The sequence below is a fragment of the Athene cunicularia genome, assembly GCF_003259725.1.
Source record: "Athene cunicularia isolate RWA chromosome 1 unlocalized genomic scaffold, athCun1 chr1_part2, whole genome shotgun sequence".
NCBI classification, from domain to species: Eukaryota; Metazoa; Chordata; class Aves; order Strigiformes; family Strigidae; genus Athene; species Athene cunicularia.
This window is the reverse complement of record NW_020799092.1, coordinates 65,702,723-65,721,378: the sequence shown is the minus strand read 5'-3', so window position 1 is coordinate 65,721,378 and position 18,656 is coordinate 65,702,723. Positions and strand designations below refer to the sequence as shown.

At 34.4% G+C, this 18,656-nt stretch overlaps 1 protein-coding gene across 1 annotated transcript in view; it reads left to right on the top strand.

Annotated features, from left to right (window-relative positions):
* TBC1D22A (TBC1 domain family member 22A) overlaps positions 1 to 18,423 on the top strand; it is a 210,441-nt gene extending 192,018 nt beyond the window's left edge. Inside the window, exon 13 of the mRNA XM_026868331.1 lies at positions 15,152 to 18,423. Within this exon, the coding sequence (XP_026724132.1) occupies positions 15,152 to 15,280 (129 nt within the window). The 3' untranslated portion in view covers positions 15,281 to 18,423. The remainder of the gene's footprint in view (positions 1 to 15,151) is intronic.
* Positions 18,424 to 18,656: the final 233 nt, after the last annotated feature.

Below are 18,656 nucleotides of genomic sequence, written 5' to 3'. Positions count from 1 at the left end.
AATGTTTTACAGTTTTGGCTGAAATCTTAAACCCCTTTTGGTCATGTTCATTTATTTAAATAAAATGGCATTTTATTCACAAGGTATGGTTTTATAAAAAAAAAAAAAAATTGTCAAAAGCCTAGTTCTCTGAAGAAAATCAATTTGGATATAAAGTTTTCCTTAAAACCCATTAGGTTCATGTGTGGTTTTGAGTCTTTAAGTAATCACTTCAGACAGATTTTTTGAGGCTTTTCTCTGAATTTGGAGGCCACAAGCTTTTTGTTAATGTAATTTGAATTTTTACAAAACCACATGGGTGTGAGAACCCTACACCTGGGAGAAATACTGCAAAATATCATTAATATTTAGTTTATGTAATATTAGCATCTGTCACATGCTAAAGTATTTTTTATGAATACAGTATTTCTCCATATTGATTTTCCATTATTTTAGTAAGATTTATCCTTACATAGTAGAAAATTAAGGATATTGACTTGCTTATCTTTGATGACCAATCTGGAGCTGATTTGCAATTGTCAGAGTGCTCCTCTGCCAAACTGCCCTGTTGAGTATTGATGCCACGACAGGGGCCACTGCTTTCAACGTGCAGATTTTTGTGATGGTTTAGAGTATAAATTTGTTAATTTCCTTACATGTATGGACTAGAATTACTAAGAAGAGGTACTCATGGCCTAAGCGGTTTTAGGACTTTAATTTTGGAAATCTTAAAAATCAGCAGTCGGAAAAGATTAACCCAGCCCATTGTTGCCTACCGTACTGAAAAGACATTAAGTTCTTTCATGTTTGTGTCTGGAGGCTGTTCTTTTGTAGATAAGCAAAGAATAAATCCTGCATTCAGCTGTTGGTTTGCAAACTCATATTTTTGATGAAAGTTGAGGCATTCATTGTCTTATACAGAAATTTGATCTCAAATTCTGGTTGATCAAAGCTGAACTTGTAGATTTCTATTTGTATCAGTATAGTGATATGTAAGAAAGGCAATTAAATATTATATAAATAAAACGTGTTAGTGTTTTGTCTTAGAATCCCAAGGCCTTAGGGTATTTGTATGTACCTTAGGGCTTCCATGTACCTCATTTAGAATTATTTTTCCATGGTCTCAGTAATATATTCTTTGTCTATATGCCTTTGAAAAATTGCAAGTCTCTGGGACTTGCATGAGAATTATGTGTTTGGGTTTTTTGTGTAATCTCTTCAGAATTATGTTTAACAACAACAGTAGACTGTGAAATGAAGAACTGGCCCTAGCAGAGTATTAAAATAATTTATTTTATTTAATCTTGTAAAACAAAGCTTGAGGAGTATAATTAGTTTCTAGAATGCTTTTGGATCATTTTGTAATGGGGGTAAAGATTTAAATCATAACATAATTTTGGTGAATGATCAAAAAGATATAAATTGTTCTACTTTGATTTATAAACCATTAGATGAAGCAAGTTCTTTTTATGTAAAATATCAGGAGGTAAAGAACAGTATATATTTTGTGACAAAGCTTGATAAACCTGTGTTATTGTGTGACACAGTAAGATTAATCCTGGTTTGGGCTTCTTGTAGTCCCCAAGCAGTTTGAAAGATGTCTTGAGCACAGTTGTTAATCATGTTTCTTGCACGGTATTTATACTGGTTTAGAATATTTTTATTCTTTAGATTATAGTGTACAATTGAATTATATTGTGTTAATTTGAATTAATGCTTCGGTCTGATTGTGGAAGCACTTTTGGAACTTCTCTCAAACTGGAACATTATTTCTTCTAAGAGGTACAAAGGAAAGGCAATTTCATGTATGTTTCACTTAAGATACCACAAAATGGATAGAGATGGGCGGGATGTTGTCTTTGTACATCGAGAGAACCTGTGCAGCTTGTATGATCTCCTATTTTGTGCTCTTGTGCCTGCATGCACTACTCGCCAAGGAAGCTTAAGCGATTTCTTAATGTGAACAGTGGTGTTGTCCTCAGAATTGAAGGGACTTTTGGATTAGTTATTGATTTTTGTGAGGCTTCTCAGGTTGACTTGGAAAATTTCAGTTACTAGATTCACTGCCAATGTAGAGACATAAGGCTTTGGGCCTTAATTGCAGTATCTTCATGAAGGTGGTTTGGTTCTGCTCTTCCACTGCCAAGTCGTTGGCTCTCTGTATTGATGTCCTTCAGTCTGTTAGAGGTGCACAAATGCTTTGTGAGTTTTGACATGGCAAGTGGAGAACTTTGTTATTCAGGACTAAACACCTATATATGGCTTCATGTGATGTTAGTGATTGAACGACATAATGGAAATGGCCTCTTTCAGTCCTATATCCCTAAGATACTGACAATATTCCATTTGAATTAAGTTTAGGATTTTTTTTTTTTTACTTCTGAAAATATACTATTTTAAGTAGCTGCTGCATTGTGATGTATTTATTGAATGTAAAAATTATGTATCTCAGACAGTAATACTTAAGTTATATATACAGGCCATTTTGCATCAGCAATCAATATATATTTTCTGTAAAACAGGATGAGATTTTACTCAGAACAATTTACAGGGTGAAATAACTTTTGTCAGAATATACTAATTGCTTTAAGTCTGAAATATATAAAGTTTCGATACACTCTTGTTCCTGTGGTTCATTATATTCAATTTTATGATTTTCTTCTTTTTTGCTGAGCTTTCAGCTTTTCATACTACAGTGTTAAAATTTAAGTCATTGTAGGGAGGGGAATATGTGTGACTTTGGAGCTGTACAAACTGTGCCATTTAAAATGCATTGCCAAATTTTGGTCAGGAAAACCAAACTAAGCGTGGGTAGCATATGGACTTTATGGAGAGGCAGAATTGTAAATTTTCTGTTGGAATCTGCTGTACAAATATTTTGATCTTGCCTGACTACAGAAAAAAATTATAGAATGTAGTAACTTACTCACTGGCAATTCAGTTCAGAAATGAAATTCTGCCATAATTGCTGTAGTCTTAATTGGTATGGCAACTTCCATGTTTGGATTTTTTTTTTAATAGAATGACTTTTAATCCTCATGACTTTTTATACTCTGGATATTTGCATCAGTGTTTCTTTATTTGCTGCTTTTTTGCCTGGAGCTACTAGCAAGTAATTTACTTGGGCTTTTTTCTTACTTATTTATTTGTGATGATTTATATTTTGGTCCATAAGAAGTACACATATCTCCAAATACCATCAATCTCACAATATTTTATAAAACAGTATGGCAAAATGTATAAACAGAGCAGTTCAGGACCATTCTGTTCCATCGTGATCAGTGTTCAAATAAGATAGCTTCTCCTTTCTTGAGTATTGAATATTCTGTATCAGTACCTTAACTTCTACTATTTCACTTGCATTTAATTTTGAAGCATATTGAATCAGTTCAGAATAAAAAGGTATGACAAAAATGTTTATGGAGTTGAACATCTTTTAGGTTCTGTGGCAATGCTTGCTTTGTTTTTAAGTCTATGTCCTTAACCTTACCTTATAAACTTGTAGATAGTAAGTTTCCTTAAGAAGAAGATACAACATGTGAATTTGTTTCCTGTTTTAAGATTTAGGGGTGGGAATTACTTGTGGTTTTGATTTTTGTTTTCATCCAAGGACAAGGACATAAAGCTACCTACAATATCGGCTAAGATGTGATCCTTTAATGTACTTTAATGTACTATTTTACTATATTAATTTATATATTTTTGTACCTGTGTAAATGAAGATATAAATCATCTCTTCAGCTAAGTGAGCACAGCTTCTCCGACATAGTTCTTTAGAACCACACATTTTATGATTAGCAATTAAGGTTGCTAATGACTTGTGTAAGAAGAGATTCATACCGGATGAAACAGGACTTTAATTGCCGTTTTAGTGGTTTTAATATGCTGAGTCCAGGAATCTTTTTCCGTGGTCATGAAAAGAAAAACATGAAAGAGAAATGATAAGACCATCAACTTTTCATAAGCTTTCATTTTCAGAGTGTTAAGGTATGTTTCTATGAAGTTCTTACTAGGAATATGAAGTTAATTTTAAGGATAGCATACTTGTGTATGGCTTCAGAAGATTAACGGGAGAATGTTCAGTTGAAATGAAGAATAAAAAAGTGTATATTTGAATCAAAGATTATATACATTATGTATTTGCATCGAATCAAAAATATATACTCATTGAGAATCACTGCACTTGAGTTGCTGAATGTATGATAGCAGGAGGAATTAACCTTTAACCTATTTATTTTTTAAAAAGTATCCATTTTAAGATGGAAAACATCTAGTTAAAACGCTGAATAACCTTTTTTTCTGTAGTTTGTTTCATACTGCTCTGAGTTCTATATGCTGTGGTCTGTTGGTTAGGATGTCACAGTGTATGAAAGAAAGGTCAAAATTAAGATAAATGAGAATGATTGTTTAATAGACTATTCTCTGGAAAGCATTAATAACATTTTTGAGAAATCCTAGATGCTTAATTTAGGTAACATCAAATAAAGAAATGTACAAGAAAAAAAATCAAATTTAGCATTGAACTTATGATTTTGAATGTTCACTATTTCAGCAAATATTGGGACTGGGTTTTTTGATTGGTTTGTTTTTTTCCTCTAAACTGTCACGGGACAGGATGTGAACTTTCACATTCAAGCTGGGAGTTCTTGGGTGACAGATTTATGACTTCCCAAGAACATACCTCTCCTCAATCCTTCAGACTGTGTCCAGTGCAGGCTTAAACGCTCTTACCACTTAGTGTAGATAAACCAGTGTTTCCCCATCTGCTTGTCAAAGTTAAAGTTTAAAGAACAGGGAGGGCATTATTGCATCTAGTATCCAAACTGGACTGTTCTGTGCTGCCTCAGCCATAGCTGCCTACACTGCATGTGCACTTTTGGCATGTAGCTTAGGAAGCTTCCATGCTTAGGAAGCCACACAAGTGGTCAGCTGTACCACTGAAGCATCCAGGTCCACCTACACCTCTTAACCTGTATCTGCAGCAGATATTTCTTAAGCTACAGTAGATGACTATTCCTACTATCTCTTTGATGTTAAATTTTGAAATCTTAGTTTTCTCAATTCCAGCTGTGCCCAACAGGAAAGGAATGTTTTCTCTGATTCCAAGACATAGATAATTAATAAGATGCACAGCACTCCAGAAATACAACTCATTATTTGCAACTCCATGTAGCAGATTAGGACAGCTTGAGAAATAAGAAGTGGCAGCAGTGTAGGGAATATTGCTGAGTGCACTGAAAGAGAAAAAACGGTACTCAAGAAAGAAAAGAGAACTTGTCTCAGAGCTAGAGCCTTCTTTATTTGGTGTACTACGTGTCAACAGCGAGGGACAGAGAGAAGGGAAAAGTAGCGCTCAGGCAACTGAACAAGGTCAGCTGGGCTCTGCAGTGTGCGGTGGACCTGTTCTGATGGTCCGATGAAACCATAGTTAATGTCTCAAACATCCAATAAAAAACTTTGGTAAAGGAAATGGTTTCTGTGGAAATGCAGGTAATGGCAGGAAGATGCAGCGAGAGAAGGGGGTCCCACGAAGGTGGGACCACACTTCTCAGAGGCTGAACTTTCCTATCTTGAGCAACTCTGTGAAGAGCCAATAGAGAAGCTGTTTTCACAACACACGTGCCAAAAGGAAAGTTACACCTGCAGGGAGGGGGAAGTAACTCCCCAACAACCCCCAAGCCCACTGACTCATTTCCAGAAGAATCTGAAGGTACAAACTGTTCACGTACTGAAAGCAAGAATTATAGAAGCATAAACTGCACATAATGCCTAATTAGTTCTAACAAGTCTAAGTGCCTGCCCAGGGCAGGGGCAAGGAATTATAAAAGAGCACAAGTCAAAGCCCTGGGTGGCTGCACCCCACCAGAACTGGACCCCTGGGCTGGCTGGACCGACGATGGAACCAGGACTGGTGAAATCTTCCTTTTTGTCATTCTCACTCTCTTTTTTCTCCTCCCCTTTTCTCTCCCATTCTCATTCTGTATGTCCACATATAAGGCAAGTCTTGTTTGGGCATGTTTAAGGTTTATTGGGGTATGTTTAAGATCTACCACTAGTCAATGTAAGTTTAATGCTTGTTGCAGGGGTTTGCGAAGCTTACTGACAAAGTTTCATGCCAATATCTGTTATGAGCAAATAGAAGTGGAGTTTTGTGAATTGAAGAATCCTTGGTGTTGTTTCACCTTAATCCTGACCTGGGAATTGGCAAATCTGAGTTGTTGTCCCAAGAAATTGGGACACAACACCTGTGCTTTCATGTTACCATCCAGTGCGATTGTTACTACTCTGACAGCAGGCTGAAGGGGAAGGATTTGGACTGAGCTTGGCTTAGCCCCAAAGCAGTGGGTATCCTTCATCCTAAGTGTCTGGGAAGAGGATTTGAGGTTAACATTGCACAGGGCGTTACCAGCCTGGCCACTGCAGCTATTACAGGGTCTCAGCCAGGCTGTAGCTCTGGCACATCTGTCTGTCTGTCTGCTTCACTGTGCAATGCAGGGAAGGGACCAAGTCCGTGGATGAGTTGCCCGCTTGGTACTAGCCATCCATGACACCCTTTCTTTTCACACATGACAATCCCAAATACAAACAAGTGAAAAAGAATGTTGTAAAAGAAATAGGAATTAAATCATTCCTATAGGAAGTATTCTTTTTGCCTGTATAGTGGTTACATCTGTTTTGAAAAAAAATTTTGAGTCATTGTCCAGTTCTGGCTATCTCTGTTACCACATTATACAGTTTCTCATAAAATCATAAAAATGTTTAGAATTCTTTGTATGTATGCATATGGTTTATTATGGGGTTTTATTATCTAAAAAGATAAATGAGCATCTTTTCTGGCAATAATTGGTTTCCTCCTTAGTTTGTCTCAATAATTCCTCTAAATACATTTTAGTAATATTGCACTTCATTATTTCTTTAAAAGTAGGTGCTGTGTTCTAAAATTTCAAGCACGACTTTTGAAAGTACAAATAACTCTCATAAAGAAGCTGTTTAATCAAATTGTCAGCATAAATTTTGCAGTGTTTTATATGTGTGTGTAATGTGTAACCGATAGAGTTTGTGTTCAAAATGTAGCTGTTAGCAATTCCTTATTAATAAAATATTATAGATAAAGTTAATTTACCTTTCGTTTAGTTATATGCAGTCCTAAAGTATAACATTGAAAAGTTCCTGATCATAAAATACAGTAAGATTGCAGGTTCTGCCTATCTACAAAATAGAGCTGTGGTAGACCAGAAGTACTCAGACCATAATTACATTGCAGTTAGCAGCGGGAAGAATACTGTATTTTAGGACTGCCTTTATTTGTTAAATTAATAGACCAGTTCTCAGTTTTGACATTAAAAACTAACTCTATTAATTTTCTCAGTATGTTCATGTTTGATTTTAACTTTAGTTATTGCCATTTTTTATGAACTAGAAATAAAACCACTATTCTATTACTGGGTTTTATATTTTGTTAACTTTCTTCTGTTAAAAAAAACCCACACTGCAGTTGAACTTTGTCAATAATTCACACAGACAAAAAAGTCTGAACTGATTTTTCAAAGTAAATAAATTGGTTTTATTATCTCAGAAAAGATCTTTGTGCTGTACTCATTAGAATAACATTTTTATGTTTTATTATCAACATGTTATTTGTTCTATAATTGGTTTTAATGTTCCTTCCTTCAAGATCCACATATGGAGTCAGAGTGGGGGTGACAATAAATAGTATAACAGCTCCAGATAGCCATTACCAAATAACCAGTATTGCTAAAAGCTGTATTGATTAAAGGGATTATAGTGGACTTCATACTATAAGGGGATTTGCTAACGAACTGTATTTCAAAAGATGATAAAATTTCCTTGCTCTTGGTTTTGGGATTTTTTAAGATTGTTTTAATAGTCTGAGGTTTCATTGGGTTACAATCTCAGTGAGTAGAAAGGCTGATAACTTCGTAATAATTACTAAAAATCTGTTTTGTGAAGTTTTATTAGTATTCAGTTATGGATTAGCTTATAAGGAACAGCCCTTGACCATTGTGATTTTGGAGGAAACTGAGGAATACACTGAAGAATAAGGGCTTTATAAATAATCTTCTTTTTGCAGTATCTGTCTGGTAGTCTGGTATTTTCTTTTAGACACATGTATTGGATCTTATGTGATAAGATTTTTTTTCCTCAAGAATAATTTTGTTTCTGACAACAGCCATTTCTTAACAGGCAGTATTTCTCCCAGATCTTTTTGCTGTGGTGTTTAAAACATGGACTTCATACTTTTACTTTTCATACTTCTAAAGGTACTTTGATATCATAGCATTGCAAGTTTACCACTGTCTTGTCTCGATTACATGGTGAACATGTTAATTTATCTAAGGAAAATGACATTTTGAAGGTACATTTACTTTGAAAGTACATTCTGTACAGTTGCTTGTGTTTAAACATACTTTATAATGTAGCATAGTTGAACATGCTGTATAAAGTGTTTTAGTATGTTTTAACATATCTTACAAAAACATATATATAAAGTATCATGTAAATCCAAATGCAGTTAAAGTAGTGGAAATACAGGTGAAATTGTATAAAAGAGGCTTTTTGTTTGTTTGGTAACAAAAACATGGAATTTGAAATGTGCTGAATAATTATTTCAGAATTGTAGTTTAAATACATCAACATAAACCAGAAATCTCGTATAAGGGATATTAAATACTGGATATTAAATACTAAGAGATCAGTTTAGTATATAGATTTTAAAGTTATTCATAGTATGAATCTCTTACAAAGGATATTAAATACTTTAATTGTAAACTAAGTATTTAACTAATACTTAGTTCTTTTGCCATATTAAGAAATCAGTTTAGTATATAGATTTTTAATTTATTTATAGTATGACCCAGCAACACGGTATATGAGCTCCCTATATCCTTTTATTCCAAATAAAAAAAGTACATCCTTCTACTTGTTGGGAAGCATACCTTTGTTGTTTCCTGAAATGGGCCAAGTGAGTAACTATGTTTAGCAGGTTTTTTGTTGTGCTTTTGGATTTCTTTTCTAATTAAATCCATGTCCTTTAAAAAGAATAAAATACTGGAAAGTTTCAGTATGGAAGGGAGGTCCACAGTGCAGTCCGCTGGTAAAAGCCAGGCTAGGGGCAGAGCTCAAAGCTTCTCAGGGGCTTGTCCAGGCAAGTTGTGAAAATCCTCGTGGACAGATTCTGTGGTCTCCCTGGCAAGCTGCTCGAGGACCCTCATTGTGAAAGGCTTTTTTCTTATGACAGCTTAGCTTCAACTTGTTACCTTCGCCTCTTGGCCCCTCTTTCTTCTTTACAACCCTCACTGTATGTAGTGCAAAGCTGCTCTTAGATCCTGCCTTCTCTTCTCCCAGCTGAAAAATCCCACAGTTTTCTCACACTCTCCCGGTATAACATCTGCTGCAGCCCCCTAACCATGTTAGTGGCCCTGTGCAAAAATCTCTTCCCTTTTATTGTGCTAGGTGAGAGGGAGGAGTAAATCTAAGTAGTGCCTTGATCTTCCTCTGCTATGGGTAGTACTCTTCCCCCAACTGTTGCTCCTGCAAATGGAGACTTGTGATTTTTCAGAGCAGACTTGGTCAGTCAAGACTGAGGCAAGAAAGGTATCACTGTCATTTCATTCACTACAATGTTAAGGTTTTTACCACTTTGAAAATGCTCTTATTTTTCTTATATTTTAATAGACTTTCCACAGTGTCACACAGGAGGGCAAATGCCACATACAGACCAAACTGCAGTGTTGGCAGGCTGGGCCGTGCAGCTAGGCCTTAGCTCAAGAGATGAATATAGATATTCAGTGCAGTAAGAATCCAGTCAAACTAGGGTGCTCTGTTTGCCAAATACAAAGGGTGTAATTCTGAGTATATCTGTTGTAGATGCAGCACAAATATAAGCAAACATTGGACTGGTGTTGTGGAAGCCTCAGCTCTGATGATGGTTCTTCTGGCTGCCCTGATTCCTCAGCCAGATATCACAATATCATTTAAACCAAGCTGAAAATAAAATTCTTGCAGGAATATTTTACAAATACTGCTTTTTGGACTCAGTTTTCTTGTTCTGAAATATACCAGGCAGTTTATCACCAAAGAGTTTTTTATGGTAAATATTAATTCAAGTTCATGATTCATCATTTTTCAGAGTGAATCTTATATTTTAATTCTGAATGTGGATAGGAAAATTAATTTAAGCACTTAGTGTGGATGCCTTATTTATGTACGGATTCCAGTGGTTCCTGCTTTATCAGTTGGAGAAGAAATAAGAATAATGATTTAAAATGAAAGAATACTCTTCAGTCACTAGTCTTGTGGTCACCTTTGCTCTTTTGTAAGTGTAAATGATAAACGGAGGAGTTTTAGATAAATTTCTCAGGTGGTCTTGTCAATATCAATTAGCATATGTTTGTACATTTCTTCAAATCCAATTTTTTTTTTCCTTTTGTTTTTTTGGGTTGATTTTTTGTTGTGGGGTGATTGTTTGTTTTTCAAGAATGCTCCATATTCAGACAGCAGTAAATGTGGCATGATTTTCTTTAGTAGTTAAAGGGAGTAAAATTTTCTTTAGTAGGGTTTTTGCCAAGTTATGCTTTATATTTAACAAGCTGTAAGTTTTATTTCTGAGCCAATTCTGAAGCTCTTTAATAGATCATGGGAAGATAAGCCTTATCTTTAGAAAATCACTAAAGTAATGTGTATATGGCTAGTTACTTCACTTGGATTTATAACAGAAATTCATTAGTCAGTGTCAGTCTTAGACTTTGATGAACAATTAAGGAATGAGTCTTTTCCATTGGTAACAGTGGCAAAATGCCCACTGAAATAGAAGTGGACTTGAATGGTCAACTGATTACTTTGTAATTTATTTTTATATTCAATTCTCATGAAAATTATTAATAGTTACATTTACAGTTAATCATAGAAGTATTAAACAAGTTCTCCACCAAAAGTTCTATTTCAGATTTGAGCTGCATGTTAAATTTCGTATAGTATGGGTAGAACAAGAGGGAATGGCTTTAAACTGCAACAGGGGAGATTGAGACTGGACATTAGGAAAAAATTTTTCACAGAAAGAGTGGTTGGACGGTGGAATAGGCTGCCCAGGGAGGGGGTGGAGTCACCATCCCTGGATGGGTTTAAGGGTTGTTTAGATGAGATGTTGGAGGATGTGGTGTAGGGGAGAACTTTGTAGAGTAGGGCTGAGGGTTGGACTCAGTGATCTCAAGGGTCTTTTCCAACCTGAATGGTTCTGTGATTCTGTGATATTGAAGCTGTAGTCTTTGCATGTTCAACAAAGATCGTAAGGTTGAATGGTTTGAGTTTTCCAGCCTTAAATCTGGAGCACCTGATTTCCCCTGCTGTTGTGGTGGGTCTCCTGAGAGAAAAATCAAGTGTCTGATTCTTCATGGGTCATTTCCAAATAAATCTCTGAAATTGTAAATATACTTTAGAAAATGTGGTTTGTTCTGTAAGATAATGTACTTTCAGTGCTTTGGAAAGGTAAATGAAACAAAATTAATATGAGTATCTATTATTTTATCTCCTTTTCTAATCATTGAACAGTCAGTTTGTAAAAGTGATGGCTGTGTAGAAGGTTTTAAGAAAATAAAACTATTTTTGTAATAATTTTCTGATATGCATATCCAATATGATCAATTTACCATCAAAACTAAATATAGAAGCAGAATTCATTAATCTACAAGAATTACCTGTGTTTCAGAAATGTGTACCAACTTTTTCTAGTTTGAAAACATGTACAGTTGCCACAGAAACAACCAGTGTGGTGGACCAGATATGTGACTAACGTAGACTCCTGCTTTCTAATCTCATGCTATAACAGTTTAGCTTTCGCTCACTAGCTATTGAATAACTTAATAGTACCTTCTGTAGAGGCAGGTATTGATTGCAACAGGTGCTTTTCTTCAAAGTACAGGTGCTGAGGTCTGCTAGAAGGCTTACAGTTCTCCAGTGGCTGGAGGCTTGGTTTGGGCCAAAGTTATTTCAACAGTAGCCCAGAGGAAAACCAAAACACTGCTCAAGCACTATGTACCAGTTTGCACCATTTGTACCAGTTTGCATCAGAAGTCTGACCCAGCGAAGTCTTGGTACAGCAAACAGTAAAAGAGCTAATTTCATAAAACTTACTGGATTAACTGCTGTGTCTTAGAGCTGGTTGAAAGTTCCTTTTACAAAAAGGAAAAAAATTAATTAATGAGGATAGGCATTTATCACCCCTCCACACAACCTTCCTATTGTTCACTGTGAATTTATTAATTACGGTTATCAGCATAACTGTTAAATAAGTAGATAGAAATTAACAAAAAATGGAATTTTGGCAGTTGCATAACACTTTATTAAATATGTGTTCTCTCAAGTGTAATAGAGACATTCTCATGCTAACTCTGTTGTATTAGTACTTATTATTTGTCATTAAATGTATAGTACGGCTCAACTTCTGTCCTTTCTTGTTTCATATTATAAGAACCAGTATAGCAAGACCATGAAATAGATGAAGCAAAAATTATTCTCTCACATACAAAAAAAAATCATTTCATTTTCATTTCTCCTCCTCGCTGTTTCCTGAATCACAGAATCCTTGTTAGGGGATCCTGCAGCCATCTTCCATGAAAGTAGGTGCAGAAGAGGGAGACAAGGGGACAAGGAAAATAAGAGCCTTATGAAGACATATAATTTTGCTGTGTACTTACATATGATATTGGTTCTGATTTATAGCAAGATAATTGTTGTGGTTTAAATTGTGTTGCTAGTCTTTAGAATAAGTCTTAAACATATTAATGTAAAAATATACATATGTACATGCTTACAAATATATACATATATACAAAAGTGCACAAATTGTCTGCATTTTTTATGCAAAAATAGAGCACCTAGAAGATACTAGCAGACTTAATAACTGGACTTATTCCTAAGATTGCTTTATAATTCCCATCATAAATTTCCACATTCAGGTTGTTGTGATGTAACTCATTCAAAAACTTGCCTTTTGCTGCTTTAGCACAGCTCAAATTTTAGGAATGTTTTTGTCGAAACAATTAAAAGCATAAGACAGGGGATGTCCAGCTTATCTTTTTTTTGGAAAGTTAAAATCATGAACTTCATATTTGGCCTAGGGTGACTTTTCCATCACTTTTGAGGGTTTGTAACCTTTTGGGTCACCACTTAAGAAAAACAAAATAACTTCCTGAGTTTGGTCAAATTATGAGCCTTATAAAATTGTCATTTGCATGAACTCCAGAGAGAGTTTGCGGTAGTTGATCTTCCAAAGAGTCCTCTCACAGCTGACAAGTTTCAGCATACAAATGAGGATTTAAAGCTTTGTGCTGCTGCGGGCCATGATGGATTTTGATGCCATCATCAGAACTGAACGTACAGACACTGCCCCAGTGAGCTCCTTATTACCTCTATTCCTGGGCTTAAGGCTGCTTGGAAATGAGTTTTGTCTAAACCTAATATAAGGGAGAGGAAAATATTTCAGAAGAAGAAACCAGAAAAGAATGGGAAACTATGGCTAAGAATTGAGGTGGGAGCTAACTGCAACTGACTGAAATAATAATGTATTTTATAATTTTTCATGTATAAATAGAAAAGTAGCTTATCTTTGCATCAGTGTGAGGGACTTCAGAATATCAGGGAAGAGGAAAACAACTGAAGTGACTGGGAAGTTTTTGTAAAAAGCCTCAGACTTTGCAATCAATCATAATTTTGAGAATGTATCCAATTGTATAACTCCATGCCCTGAAGCACAACACCACTTTGGACAGTCAGTGACACAGATAGCTGTAATGCCCTTTTGACCATTCAGTGATGGGATAGGAATCAAACATTTTTCAGGTAACCCTTTTGAAGGATCCTTCAAAGTGCTATCAATGGGATTTGACTGTGTGCATCACAGTTCAGCATAGAGCTACATTCCTAGAGTCTTGGCCAACAAGAGATTGGGCATATTTGTTGATACCATGTTGCTATGATAAAACATATGTCCTACAAAATATGCAGGAATCCACATTTTAGGACATTTTCAAATTAAATTTAAATTACTATTTGAAATTACTCTATTGATTAATTTTATCTGTATTGCTCTATAATTAATGTTGAAGGAACTGTTGTTTGCTGTACTATATAAAATGCATGTCTAGAAAGCAGAAGCGCCAGAAGTCAGATATTCATGTTTGCATGTTAAAAGACTAATTAGGAAAGAGAATTTTGGCACTTCTGCAACGTAGTCAGCAACTTTGCTTTATCTGTAGCTATCTGCCTCTTACCCATCTGATAAAGAGGTTCTAAAAACTTTTAAGATATTAAAAATTAAATTAATATTTTATAGCCCCTTAAAGAGCTTCTCTTGTTCATACCTAGCATAGGGATATTGAAATGATCTGTGCAACAGATGTTACAAATTGAAAGTAGATTGAAGATCTTAAATGTGGAAGATACATGTAGAATTTTTAAAGAACTGTATGCAAAATGGTATGTGAAAACTTTGAGAGCTTGGTGAGTGTATTAGATGTATCTAGGTCCTAAAATAATGGTGGAAATATGTCAAATCTAGAAGAATTAAACCATTTTGGACTTAGAGAGCTCAGAATTAAATTTCTAGTAGTTTCTAGTTACACCAATACCTATGAGCATTGTATTGCAATTACCAGCTATGAAATGGATATGCTGACATATTTACCTATCAGAAGTCTAATGGAATTGTTCTGATGTGTTGCATGTGAGTTCTTGTTTGTTTGAATACAGCAAGGGGTCTCCATCCATGATTGGGGGAACCAGTAGTTGGTATAATCATACAAGGGCAAGTGTGGGTACATAGAATTTACACACTTGGGCATTATTGCTTTCTTTCACGAATAGTATTTACAGAGCAGGTGAATTCACACCCTTTTGTTTAAATTTTATTTTTCTCAACATTAGAAAATAAACATAGTTCATCTACAATTAGTGTCTGGTTTCTGAACTGAAAGGTTGAATAGCAAGTATTTCTGTAAAAATTACAGGAAAATCACTAAACCTAATTGGTTCTCAGGTTTGGGATACTGAGGTGCTACAGGAGTGATATAGCTTATAAATAATCATTGTATAAGTAATACATTGCTATTGCACTGCTATTTGGAAAAAAAAAATCTTTTTGTTTCTCTCCATCTAGGAATTGCTGATATTTTTACAAAATTTGCCCACAGTACACTGGGGAAATGAAGAAATCAGCGTACTCCTAGCAGAGGCCTACAGACTGAAGTTTGCATTTGCGGATGCCCCCAATCATTATAAGAAATGAATATGAAGAGCCGTGTTCTGCAGTATTATGGCATCTGTTGTTCTGGTTGTGCTTTCAGCTCATTTCTCTTCCACTTGAATTAAGATGACCATTAAAATTCTGTTAGAATTTGCAGAATGAGAACAGAATACCAAAGAACTAGACAAAGCAGAATATTGAGCATTGAATTAACTTAAAAGTGAACTTTTTTGCTCAACATGAAAAACAAGTTCAGAAGTCTATCACATAATTTTCTTCTTTTTTTCCCCCCTTCTTTAATTAGGAGAATTGCAGTCTGTCTAATTTATATTGAACAATTTTTATATGTACATAAGACTTAAAAAATACTTATGGAATGGTTTTGTAATTACTTCAGTGTCACCTGCCAATGACTTTATCAGCCAGTTATGGTCAATTACTTACTTTGAGTGGAAAAAAAGAACTTTTCATAGTCATAAAGACCATATGAGACATCAAGGCCTGTGTTTTGGGGTCTGGTTGTAATTCAGAAGACACTAATATTCGCATACCATCTGTTGTTTTTCCATGGAATTAGGTTAGAGTACTTCAATAATATAAGAATATAGAAGATTGCAATGGAAATTGGTGGCATTTTTCTAAACATTATTCAGTCTTGCAGGGTGCTTTAGAAGCTTTTTAGCCATACAAAGGAGTTACTTAAAGCTGAAGATTCATCTATAACACTAAAATAAATCCCTCTATATATTTTGGAGTGTTTTTAAAATAATGAATGAAATTGAAGATGTGGTCTTGTCAAAGTAATTAAAGCTTTTCTTTCAATGCCTTCAGTTTTTCAGCCTGGAAGTTCACTTTTAAGAAATGTATTATGCAGCAGGTTTACAAAGCAAGATATATTTTTATCTCAGTTGTTGCCTTATTCTCCATTTCTAGCATGTTAGAAAAGGAAAATTAATATATCTGTGCAAAGCTTATTTGTTAAATAATTTTTTTTTTTTTTTTCTGGTTATTGAGAGGAAGCGAGAAGATAGTTCCCAATAACAGTAACAGTTACTAAATACTCAGATCACTCTTGTGTCATTAGCAGAATAAAAATCTCTATGACTTTATTGAAATTAATCTTTCTTCATATAATCATGAGATACTGAATAATTTCTTAAAACTTACATAATTTAAGTGCACTATTTATTTTCAAGAAAACTTTTCAGATAAGAATTCTGATGTTGCTCTGTTGGATGTAAATAACTCATTAATTTGTGCCTACCCTACACATGCAGGTTATTAAGGGTGAGAGTTGCAATAAGCAATATACTGGAAGCTCCGAGTTGTTATTCCTCAGTTCAGTTCTCAAGTTGCACAATGTTGCACGAAAAGTGTAGTGCACTTTTAAGTTTGAGAATTAAAAGATCTTCAAGAGGTTTTCTCTTACAACTTGTTATTGGAAGATTTTTTTCAATTTCTTAAAAATCTGTAGATACATATTTTTAAAAAAGCTTTCTAGATGTGTTAGTTACATTACTTGTTTTAGGGGCCTTAGTTCTTGACAGTAACTTTATAATAATTAGGTGTTTCAGGGTAAATAGAATAAAATACATCTGTACCAACATGCAATTATGAGATCTGTATTTTAAAATCTTAGAAAATCTTTGGTAGAAGAGAAGAAAAAATTAATTCAGAAGCAGGAGTGTTGGGTGGCTAGGATGCATTCTGTTCAACTAGTGTCAGCTAGGGGTTTCAGTTGTGATGGATACAAGATCAGGCCTCCTAGATTGCTACATTTGTGCCTCAAGTGTGTAGTGGTCTGTGTTTCTTAAATGTCCATATACTGTTTTCTATAACTTCAGTTTATGGTCTAATGTAAAGAAATTTATGTTTACAAAGAATGTCATCTTGTGCCTAACAGAGTATCTACCAATAACAGAACAAAAGAAACATGAAATTTACAACCATTCGCTTTTAACTTAGTATCTACAATCATTTGTTAATAGAAATGCATATTATTGTAACGAGAGAAGACACACAGCATTAAATGTACAATGTTGTAAGGGTTTTCTGTAATTAACTTTTTTCTATTAAGATGTTATTTAGGTAGTTACATGTAACATGGAAAGTTGACCCAAAGTTGTCTGCTGTGTCAGATGCTCCTGCATAACATTTATGGGCCTGGATATATATAAATTTCCTTCATCAGGTCCACATAAGTTGTCTGCCATGTCTTCCAAATTAAACAGGTACCTCTTACTTCCCTTGGAAGAAAGTATTACCATTAGAGGTCACATTTACTATTGTGTCTGTGTCAGAAGTTGAGTATTGTACTTGAGCACATTGCTTTTTAAGGATATTGGGAAGTTTCCTAATATAATAACAATGCGTATTTATGTAGATATAGACTTTTTTGGAAAATACAATATAGATATATAAATAATGGTTATATATCTATACAGACAGGAATAGTTTTCAATAAACAGAAGGCCAACATTTATGTACAATTTCAAATTTTCAATACTTTTAAGATTTACATAAAATATTTCATATTATTAGAAAAACCCTTTACATTTAAAAATTCTACATCTCAGGTAAAATGTCATTCCAAACAAAATATTACATAGAAAATGAGATAACATTGTCTTTATTAACATACCATGTACTTTTTTTTAAAATTCAAGATTCCAAATATTATGAAATTCCTTTGTTATATGTATTTTCTTATGAAGGAGGCATCTTGACACATCAACAGTGAAACCAGGCAGTAATTTCCTAGAACTCATGTGAAATACTGAAGTTGTAGTGTCTAAAATGCGTGTTAAAGAATTTCTGTAATAAAAATTTAAACAAGAATGTACAATATAAAAAGATTTATGACTACAGTATTTGAAAAATGTAAATAATAAATTAGTTAACTATGTAAATACAGTACATGGAGTAGGATAGAAATGTAAGTTGAAATCTTATGTAACTCTGTAATATGTTATAAGAAATCAGTTTCTTTCTTTCTTTTTTTTTTTTTTTTTTTTTTTTTTCCTTATGGAAAGGCCCATGAATTTGTTTGTAACTTCAGAACTACAGAATAGAAATATCTGAAGTTTCATTGTATGCTTCTGACAAATATTAACACTGAGGCACTGGTTAAAACTGTATAACTGATGAAAGATGAGGAAATAAATGCGTATTTATGAAGTGCTATATAGAGTTGAAAGCTTCTTTTATTGTTTTCATCAAGTCCATTGCATACTACATCAAAGCATATTTTTGGTGACTTTATGTTTTACAGTCTCAAAACCCTGTATCACAGGAGTAAACGCAGAAGCAGAACCTCTGTTCTCAGTACACTTCTGCAACTCTCTGCCCTTGTATCTTGTAGATTTTGTAAGTTAGTAAGACAACTTCCAAAGGTATGTCTGCATATGCCATATACATA